Source organism: Mesitornis unicolor, unplaced genomic scaffold (assembly GCF_000695765.1).
Source record: "Mesitornis unicolor isolate BGI_N332 unplaced genomic scaffold, ASM69576v1 scaffold8495, whole genome shotgun sequence".
Classification (NCBI taxonomy): Eukaryota; Metazoa; Chordata; class Aves; order Mesitornithiformes; family Mesitornithidae; genus Mesitornis; species Mesitornis unicolor.
The window spans coordinates 119521-130745 of record NW_010187481.1 but is presented as its reverse complement, the minus strand read 5'-3'; the positions used below and the strand labels follow the sequence as shown (position 1 = coordinate 130745).

Here is an 11225-nt window from a genome sequence, read left to right as displayed (position 1 = left end):
GAAATGTAGGCATGTGCATACTATACCTGGAAAGAGGAGATGTTCTGCAGTCTTGACTCAAAGGAGGCAGAACATTTAACAGGATTATAGAAAATAGAAAATTTTTTTTTTCTATGATTGTGACACACATTTGATTTTACAGTGAAAGATGCATATACATGTTTTTTAAAATCTTCATTTATATAATAAGAAGTGAAACACTGAACAAAAGTATGTTATTTCAAATGTTTAATTGGTTTCAAAAAATATGAGAAATAGCTTTAAAGAAGCAGGCTATATACAAGTTGTGCACTTTTTCAGAGAAATAAAAATTAGGTGATGTAGCTTGTTCTGCTTTGTATGTTTTATTCAGGCTCAGCAGTTCAAATACAAAGTCATGTTCCGAGAACCAGACACTTGGTGGAAGTTTAAACCAAAGGAACTTGAAAGGTAAGAATGTAAAGGAAAATATCATAGTAGATAGTTCCATAGACTATGAAAGATATGCAATGATTTTTCAAAAGGTATTACTTAATACAGTGGCTGGTGAAGTAGCAAGATAGCAGTCAAGATTTTTGCTATAATAAGTAGCTTTTACATAATTTTTTTCCTACAGTATTAACTTTTGTGGGATTTTTTAATGTGTATTTATGAGATTATTTTTCTGTCATTTTATTCTAATTACATACAAAATATACTATTAGCGATAGTATAATATAATTTTTCATGAGTGTAGTTCTTCTTTTGCATTAAATGTACAGTGACTGCTCCTCTGGGTTTATGAAGCTGCAAAAATGGTATCAGATTGAGGCTGGTTTTGAATCAAGCAGATCTGTTGCCTTACTTGAAATGTTTCTGCTGTCACTGAGTTTAAGGCACCTCTTGGCCTGAGAGGAACAAACCCATTGATGTTTATACCTTCTTTAGCACGCCCTTCTACACAGTCATAGAGCCATTATTTAGAGCCAAAATAGACAAGAGTTAAACTGTATGTAAGTGAATGATAAAGTAGCTAGAAAATTGACTGGATGCTGGGTTCAAAGGGTGTAACCAGTGGTTTGAAGTCCAAGAGGAGGCTGATGTCCCTCTAAGATGAATACTAGGGCCACTACTATTTAATGACTTTTTTATGACTTGGATGTTGGGACAGAGCGCACTTTCAGCAGATTTGCAGATGATGCTGAATTGAGCAAGAGTAGTTTGTTCAGTCTTAAGAAGAGAATGTTAAGGAAGGATCGTATTGTTGTCTTCAGCTACGTTTTGAGAGGTTGTAGAGAAGACAAAAAAGATCTGAGAATTGTGGGGATAGGACAAAACAAACCTAAGCAAGTTGGAACTCTGAAAATTTTTATTACATAAAAGCAAAAAAACCCCAAAACTTACTTTGAGGGTGGTCTGGCACTGAAAGAATTTGTCTAGAGTGTTTGTAGACTTTTCATCACTGGGGATATTCAAAATCTGACAGAGCAAGTCTGGGCAACCTGATCTAGCTGTACCTCCTCTGAGTAGGAGGTTGGACTATGTGACCTCCAGAGGTTCCTTTGAATATATGTTATTTTGAGATTTCATCATAATCTATTGTCATCTGAATTTGCATGCTTAGCTTTCTTTCCTAAAAGAGAACTTAAACATATTCTTCTGTACCTTCAGTTTCTGTTTTGCCATCATTGGCAGGATTTACTTGTTCAAGTGGAACTGCTGCAGAGCACATTACTAGTCGGTGTTTAACAGAGCCAGTGAAAATTTCTGGCTGAAGGGTGTCCAATTGCAGTAAATAAACTGTGGGTTTTCCTTAAGTCTCTAAAAGTTATTAGTTGAGCAAAAACAGAGAAGGAAGGTCGAATTCAGATTATCTTCCGTACCCAGTTTTAAATCCTACATCACTGTCAGTATCTGATATGGCATCTTTCTGATACGTATTTGAAGAAGATGCACTATTGGTGCAGTTTCAGATTTTGGTATTAAGCAGAACAGCGTATTGCAGAACAAGGCCGCCAGGTGGGGTGGAGAAGCCAAGTGGAGCAGCAGTTTGGCTGGGATACCCTGTTCAGAATGCCTTAGCACACCGATACAGAAAGAATTACTGTTTCACAGCTTTTGCCCTCACTCCCTGAATTTTCTGGTTAGTCTTGCTGTAAACTTACTATAATTAATTTGTTATTAAATTATTGTCTTCTCTCATTGTAATATCCACATCTGAAATGTTTCTTTTACTTTTTTTTTTTTAAATTCACAGGCGAAACATTCATGGTGTGTCTAAGGAAAAGATTAAAAGAATGTTGGAACGGTATGAACGCTGCCTTACTGTTAGTTCAGTATTGGATTCCTCAGTCCCAGACAGATCAGAAGCTACTGGCTGGAGTGATGATCCTTGTCAGGAGGAAAGCCCTAGGTTAGATTCTTTTACTAGCTTTGCAGTTTCAAATAAAAGGCTAAAAATTCAAACTTCTTAGCAATGGAACCTGGATAATGCTGTTGAACAGTGCATGCACTTAAAAAATATAGTTAAAATAAATATAATACATAGTTTTCTTAATTTTTTAAAATTTCCAGATTTCTGGAAATAAGCAGTCAATGGATCTAGTCAACTTTCCAATGCTTTTTTGAAAACCTCCCAGCATTGCCGTGTGTTTCTTTTCAATAAAACAATCTTGATTCACTTTCTCTTATCTTAGAAATGTGCTGTTAGATGTATGTTGTAGATACAAAAATACCACTTAAAATCTATAAAATGCTTTTCAGAGTGTAGTCCCAAGTACAAGCAAATTACTATTTCAGAGTCTGTGTGTTGGTGTTAGATGATGTCTTTGTGGTAGAAGGTGAATTCTTCATGCAGTAGTAAGGAGTTATCTTTGAGTCTTGAGTATACTTAATTTAGACTTGTCTAGATTTCTGTTGTTTGTTTACATGACTGGTTTGTAGTGGCTAATCTTAATAATGCTGTATATGCATTATAATAATTAATAGGAAATCAGATTTTATTGTAGTTATTTCATTTGGGTTTGCATATTCAATGTATTTGAAATGAAATGGGCACTGATAATTAACTGAATGAAATTGATCATGAAAAACGGTATGACAAGAAATGGCACATCCTCTCCTAGTTGGTTCTAGATTTTCTTTAGCATTGATCCATCAGGAGAGAGCAACAGCCATTTAATAAAAGCATATTTACCAGGTTTGCTGATCTGAAGGAGGAAATGTCTGGCAGCAGAGTGCTTCAGTACATACCTGAATGCTGAAAATGGGGAAAAATAGACTCCTGAGAAAGTATTCATAGCCCCATGCTGAAGTAAAAAAGGGATACTTACCAAGGAAAGCTCCACTTTGCTTATCTCCTTCTTTTTTGTAAAGAAGCGTTGAGGTTAGGACTAAGTTGTCTTAAATACATTTTCCTCTCGCTAGAGTTCTGTATCTGGAGGATTAGTGTCCTAAAAGGTGGTTTCTGGTCTGTAATTTGAAAATAGCCAAGCCAAAATTAAAAATATGGAGAAGTGCTTTAAGAAGGCTTGAAATGGGTTTACCTTCCATTCTAATTTGTGTTTCAGAAGGAGAGAGGCACATTCTGATGTAAAGGAAGAAAAGTCTTTTGCTTCCGATGCGGAACCTCTTGAATTAGCTGAAGGTGATAGACCTTTTCCCAGTACTTCTCTAGCGTTAGAAAGTAACTGTGATCCTGAACATTTTCAGAAAAAGGAAAAAGAAATGGGAAATAACTCAGTGGAACACAATTCTCAGAACAGCACTGTTCAAGACAACTTGGATGTTTCTTTATCAGATTGCTTAGAAAAAGAGCTGCCTTTGGAGAAGAAAGAAGAAAGGGAAGAAAAAATAGAAAAAAACACTGAAATAGAAATGGATAAGGTTGATGTGACCATGACGGAAGAGATTGTGTGCTTGCATACAGAAGGAGTTGAACACAGTGATAACAACATTCTCAAAGTTCAGACTGAAGTTGAAAAATCCGGTGACATATGTACAGAACCAAAGTCAACACAAAGTAGTAATATACTGGAACAGAGCAGTTCACCTTTTGACAAGTCAGGAAAACCAGAATTACTGAACTTTCTGGGTGACTGGCCTGTAGAACAAACCATGGGACAGAGAGTCAAAAGAGCTAGAAAACTAGAAAAATCTCTAAAGAGCGACAAGGAAGGTAAAACTCCCAGTCAGCAGCATCCTGAGTTAGGTAAAGAGAAAGTGGGCCTGCCTGGGACCTGTACTGTAGAAAAAGGACATGAGGAAGAAAATCGAGCCTCTACCTTTTCCTCTTTTAGTTCAGATAAAGTTACACTGGAATTGCAAATGATGGGACATTGGCCTGTCTCAGGATCATTAGAACAGAGACAGCAAAGGTCAAGGAGAATGAGAAAGACAAGTCTGAATCAGTCTGATGAAGGTAGAAATACTGAAGATGACATTAATAGAAATGCTCTTGAGACTGTAGATGTGCTTCGTGGGACACCTGTGAACAGCACTGAGCAACCGGATACAAAGAGTTTGCATATTCACCAACCTGAAACAGTAGCTAGTGAAACAGTAGGTGAGAAAAAACCCCAGCAAATTAAGAGAATGAGGAAACATCACAAATTAGCCCTCACTTTTACAAACAACAACTTGTCTCATCCCAAAGAAGAGGAACACTTGTCTATGCTCAACACAACGGAAGAGAAACATGACACATGCTCATGTAGACAGAAAAGTAGTCATTCACAGACTGAATCACAGGACTTTGCTCTCCTGTGGCGATTAGAAAAGAAAATGCTTTTTCCTGAGACTACCAAAGTTTTGTATGGCAGACTAGATGGCTTCAAACCCAAAGACGTAGATAATGCCTCAGATTCTCAGGAAGAAATACCATATCGAGTTATGTATGACAGAAGTACATTTGTGGAAGAAAATGAACTTACCAATATTGATGAGTCTGAAAAACTAAATATGCTGTGTAAACTCTTTGATTCTGTTTCATTTGAAGCTCTGAAAGATCTGTATGAAAGATGTAACAAAGACATAGACTGGGCCACTGGTCTGCTGTTAGACTCTGATGAAAAGTTATGCGAAGATGTTGATACCGAATGCTTTCAAGTAAGAGAAGCTGAGCCAGTTGTCACAGACCTTGATTTTAAGGCAACTACAAACTATGGTGAGCATCTCAAAGACTGTGAGCAAACACCACAAATAATTGGGACTGGTGATATCTCTGAGCCTTCAGAAGAGAAGGAATCATCACTCAGCACTGCAGAAAGTAGGGCTACCAAGGCAACTGCGACAGATGCTAATGTGTCTGACTCGTTGACTATTACTTCAGTGAAAGATTCGGCAGAACCGAAAAATTCTGGGGATGCAGCCCCTAGAAGTGATACAGGCAGCTCCGCAGCAGGTAGCATTGAGCCATGTGCTTCAGAAACGCAGAAGATGGAGTGTGAGAGTCCTGTTGAAGAAACTGTAAATCAGCCATCAGTCTCACAACTTGATGCAGGTTTATGTCTACCCATGACTCTGCCTCACAGTCTTAACACAACTTCTACCAATTTGAAATTGGAATTAAATAACAAAAGTGACAGTAACCCATCAGAAAGCAATGCAGAGAATTCCAAAGTGACTGCTGAAATGGATCATGCACATCTGGTGGGTCCTGGTAGTGGTAAAGAACTGGAGTCAAAGAAGGAAACCCAGGGGAGCTCCAGGGAGATACATGGTGAAGAAGACACTGAGACTCCAAGCTGGGATGAAACTAAACCCAAGATACAAAGCCCTATACCAGCATCACGTGCAGCCTTCAGTATAGATTGCTTAGAACTAACATTGCCTCCTGAACTGGCACTCCAATTAAAAGAAATATTTGGGCCTGTTGGCATTGATGCAGGTATGGACATAATTATATCCATGTTTTTATGAAAAACTCAGTTTGTGCAAGAAAAGCTTGCTTTCTTTCCCTGTGCTTTTTTTCCTTCATGCCTGATTTTTAGGTAACAGATTTGCACAATTCTTTGTGATACTGCTGTATGCTTTTGTTAATCCAGAAATGGTACTGAACTAAGCATGGTAAAAAATGTAAATGTAGTAGTGCTACCTTCTGCCTTCGGCTTTTTTGTATATGTGGGTACTTTAAAACATAAGAAAATATATTGGCTTATTTGCGTTTTGAGCAACAGGCTCCAAACTCTGAAGAGATAGTAAGATGATGAGGAAGATTCAAACTATGACTAGTTAAGAAAAAAGAAAGCAAAAAGAAAGCTTTAGAGATCAGTTAAATTGGGGAAGAAGATGATGAAGGCTTCAGAGAGAAGATAGAGACAATAAAGTGCAGCAATACCTAAAGGATGAAAACAGACTTGTCTGCTGAGAGTATCATGAAGGAAGCCATAAGCAGCTTGAACAAACATTACTGATAGAAAAAGGAAGAAAATGCAAGGAATGTATAGCTTGTTTGATGATCCCCCCCCTTCCTTCTCTCTTCTCCTGAAGATTACTTGATGTGAAATTCTGGATACCTGATCTATTGGTGGGTTTGGTTGCTGACCTCTTTGCCTTCCATACCTACTTCCGCCAAAAAAATGTTGATAGTAGAAGGCTGTTTTATTGTGTCTGAAATATGCCCTGCTTTTTTATTTGATACATATGTACTTTTTGCCCTTTTATTTTTGAAAGGTTGAGAAACAATATCAGAAAGATCTTTTATGGAAAAGATGTATCATTATGATACCATGATAATTCCTGCAATTTCCTTTAAGGTTAGAAGGGATACTTGGAGTTTGCTTCTCTGAGCTTGTGTGTTTGAGAGGAGGGATGTGACTGCTGTTGGGCAGTGACGAGACTGTTGTGTTGCCTGTGGATTGCAATAAAATCGGAGAATCAGAGTTTCACAAATGAAACTGTGATTGTAAATTAACAGTGGCTTTGTAAAAGCAGGGTCTGCTAGAAAACATGAAGAAATGGCAGAAAAATGCAGTTGTCCAGGGAGTCATATTTCAACAAGAGAAAATTAATGTGAAGTTGTTTTTTCATACCCTTTCTGTGTTTTTTGAACACCAGATAATGAATTCTGCGTGGAATGGCTTTTTTTTTTTAACTTGGCAAATGCTGAAGTTTTTTCAGGCATGACAGTTTGTGCAGAATCTCCAGAACTCAAATTAAGTCTAGGCTACTGTACTTTAATTGCTGAGATAAGTTTTTATGGAATGCTTTAATGAATATATTTTCTTTCTTCCATAAGGATCACTAACTGTTGAGGATTGTGTGGTTCATATTGATCTGAATTTGGCAAGAGTAATTCATGAAAAATGGAAAGAATCTATTCTGGTTAGTAGATTTCTTGCTTATGATATGGTATGGCATGCTTGCGCTTTATCAGACCATTTGTTTCCTTATGTGTTGGTCCAAACGTGTAAGATAGAAAAGTCTTTGCAAGAACGATGATGAAATAGAATAGTAGTTTGTAAAATATGTGGCATATACAAGCGTGTCAATCATCAGAGCTGTTGAAAGACAGTTTAAGGGATGAAAAAACTGTCATGAGTGCCTCATCACAAAACGAAGATTATTAAAAAAGAAGGACCATAATGCACCATTTTACTACAAAATTGATCAAAAATTCAACTGGCCATAAATCATTACTGACTTTGACATGTAAGAAGAATTCTTTTATAAATAATTATGTATATAAAACATCTCCATGTACATTAATTGAGTTATCTAATCTCCATTCCTTCATAGCTGTATGAAACTCTGAATGCTTTTTAACTAAATTTTTGTTTGGTTTATCTAATTAGGGTTGTGAAATCTTAGCAGTGGGGTATGTTCCTCTAGTATGATGTGTTTTTGAAAGGATCTGTCTTTTAAACTTCACTTTGTAATTATTGTTCTTAAATAAATTCATTTTAAAACATTCAATCTTTGAGAAATACCATGAGACATTATTTTGAAGCTGGTTTACTTAGAAGCTAACACTTGTGAAGTTTCACTGCAGAATTTATAGCTTACTTATAACATTCATGGTTTTACTATTTTTATTTAGAAGCGTCAGAGGAGAGATGAATCATGTAAGTTGTCAGCAGAAGGTATGTTATGTATTTCTCTTAATTGTAAAAATAATTCTAGAAAAATATAAAAATACTTCAGTAAGGGTGCAAATATTCTGCCTATTGAAAAATGATAGATTAATTTATTACGCTAAGCTTTTATTTATTGTCCTTTGTTCCATTCACCATGTTCTTACAGAGATGTTGGGGGGAAAAAAGAAGCTAATTATAAACAGAATCACTAGTCCCAGGTAGATGCAAGCAAAAAGCCTATCATTCTGTGTACTTCAGAGAAGCTCTGGCTGGATCAGGCAGCTGTTTGGTAGGACTTCTTTAATCTCTGTGGCAAGAAAAAGCGTGGCCAGAGAATTACAGGCAGAATAAGATTTCTGCAGGTGAGGGAAGGAGGTCAGGAATACAACTTCACATGTTGTCCGTGTCAGAGATGCTGATTGTAGCAGGAGGATGTATGGCCGTGTTCAAAAACTGTTACAGTCTCTAGAAATCCAGTTTTTATTCAGCTCCTAGAAATGTCCCTCTGCAGCAGAAACCCACTGCTCTTGCACGGGACCACGTGAAGACTTGGGTTGCAGTGTGGTTGTAAACTCTCCACTGGAATGCCCAAACAGTGCTGTTAGCATTAACTCTAATTGTTAAGCATCTGTCCTTAAGTTGTAGAGGAAAGGCAAGTAAACATGTAAACACATAAGTCAGTAATTCTCTTCTTCTCAAATGAACCTTCCCACTTAACGTATATATAGTTCACAGCTGTAAGATGTCTTGGCCTTAAAAACTTGGTGAGGAAGTCTGATGGTTTTGCTTTTGTTTTACAAAATATATAAAGATCATCAGTCAGTCTTCAGAAAATAGAAGTGAGGAAGGTAAAAACTGTGTTGTTTTCTGGGTTAGCATTAATAATATTGTTTTAACAAAACTCAAACTATCTAGTTTAAACTATTTTGGCTTTAATTGTATAAATAAGCTAATAATTGTTTTAATTGTCACCTGATTTTTTTTTTTTTTTCGCTTCTAAAGGTCCTACTGTGATTCAGCAGATAGATACAGATGACTCAGAAGTGCTGTTATCTCAGAATGCAGACAGTAAAATGCAGAAGAAAAAAACGAGCTGGGTTTCAGGCTCAACTGATGACATACAGACTGAAAAACCAGCAACATCAGATGTTTTTCCTTTTATGGATCACTGGAATGCTCAGATTCAGAAAGTTTCTCTCAGACAAATAATTTCTGAAGAAATAGCTATGCAGAAGAAGCAAGACCTGGTATGGATAGCACCAGTTTTTTATGTAGTTTAAATTAGTTACTATTAATGAAGCATAATATGTCTTATCTGGTGACTCATCTTTGTGCTGCCGATTACAGCCCAAATTCATGAGACAAATGCATGGCAATTAGTACTGTTGATTACTATGATACGAGAGTTGCTCGTGGTAGATGTTTCTGTTTTTAAACAATGAATCTCAAAATGTAATATTTTGATTGTTTCACTAACAGATCATGATGCATTTCATTACACAGGTTAGCATTTGTATTTGACTGAGTTGCTTTTTGATTGCTCACCTAAAAACAGAGATAATCTGATTGGTGTGATTTCCTGCACTTTTTATTGGGAAAGTGTGATCAAAGAAAGTTCTTACATAGCTCCGTGCCTTGTTTGTTTAGACGTGGATTGAATTAATTTTAGTATTTCTTTGTAAGGAGAACCCACAACATTCCTAACAGGACATTAAAAGAAGTACTTGAGGTTAATCTCAAACAGGTTTATGTACTCACTTGTCAGATGATAGTAATTTTAAAAAATATTTTTATAATTCTACATCTCCCACGTAGTTCCCACACCCTGTCTGGGTGGTGTGTGCATCGTGCTGCCCTCTGCTGCCTGGCAGCTGTTCAGAACAGGCGTTTTTAGTTGTCTCTGATAAGTAGCTGTCCTAAAAAAGGGAAGCTTGTTTCTACTGGTATGGAAAGTTGGGTGGATTAGCCAGTAATTCCGAAGAGTGGCTTATGGATTTTTTCTTTGAACTGCATGTTATAATAATAATAACATTATCATTACTTATGTACTGACAATAATAACTGTGATGTCTGCAGCTTTATTTTCAGTTTGTATTCATGGAGCTTGGCTTTGTTTTGACCTCTTTTTTTGTTTTTTTAAATTTAAATTTGAGTATTGGAATGATCAGTCTGATTTATTCTGGGCTATAATTATCTTTTCTACTCAGCATGACTTCACATATGTGAATGTTTATTACGGTATGGCTTCAGATTCACCAAAGCAAAATCTTTTACGCTGTTTAATACTTAAATGTTGTTTCCACTCCAGGCCCAGCATTGGACTAGATAGACTAACAGAGAATGCGTTCCAAAACTTGCATTCCTCCTAAAAAAAATCCTCACTTTGCTTTATCCAAGTTACGAGGGAGCTCCAAAAAAGCAACTTCAAATGACTGCAGAGTGCAGCTCACTTGTCCCTATTTTGTTCTTATCAAATCAGTGTGGCAGGCTGATATTGTCATGTTGTCGTTGCTGTGGGTGCATACCTATGGAGTATATTTTTTTTCAAATCTTAAAAAATAATAGTAAAGTTGAAGTTGCTCTGCTGTTACTATATTTTGTTCTAATCAAGAACTTGTAATATGTTTCCTTTGCCTTCTTGGTAGAATCGTATTCCTTCTATGGCTCGAAAGGACTGTGCTGCTAAACTAAAAGAGAAGCAACTATTTGAGATGTTTCCAACTATTAATCAAAATTTCTTAATGGATGTCTTCATGGACAACAAGTAAGAAATCTTTAAAGCTCTTTGTAAAAATGGTACTCAGTGAAACTATAGTGCACAGTTACTGTCTTAAATATTAAGAGCTAAGATACTGCTCCAGAATGGCTTTTTCCAAACTAGGACACTTCTTTTGTAGGTCTAAATAAAGACAAAACTAGCTGGTCTTAAAAGCAAAAAGGGCATAAAAACTCTGTGTAGACTTATTTCTTTTTTCAGGGAGCAGCCAGTTTATCTCACTGGGAGAAGAATGTCTCTGGCTGTTGACCTCTGACTGGCTGTCAGTGGAGCTGTATTTGCTGAGCTGAGGTTTAAATCAAGTGGGAGAAATTAGTGGGGGTGGTAATAGTGGATTCACAGAAAATGGTATCAGCTGATGCTAGCTGTTGTACTTTCCTGGTTACTACAGCAGTTCTGAAGGAATGAGCCATCTC

General features: G+C 36.7%; 1 protein-coding gene across 1 annotated transcript in view; it reads left to right on the top strand.

Annotated features, from left to right (window-relative positions):
- Positions 1–352: 352 nt before the first annotated feature.
- N4BP2 (NEDD4 binding protein 2) overlaps positions 353–11225 on the top strand; it is a gene marked incomplete at its 5' end in the record, with an annotated part of 17416 nt that continues 6543 nt past the window's right edge. The window contains 7 exons of the mRNA XM_010185461.1: positions 353–429; positions 2216–2371; positions 3528–5845; positions 7196–7281; positions 7997–8039; positions 9036–9280; positions 10679–10797. Of these exons, the coding sequence (XP_010183763.1) occupies positions 353–429; positions 2216–2371; positions 3528–5845; positions 7196–7281; positions 7997–8039; positions 9036–9280; positions 10679–10797 (3044 nt within the window). The remainder of the gene's footprint in view (positions 430–2215; positions 2372–3527; positions 5846–7195; positions 7282–7996; positions 8040–9035; positions 9281–10678; positions 10798–11225) is intronic.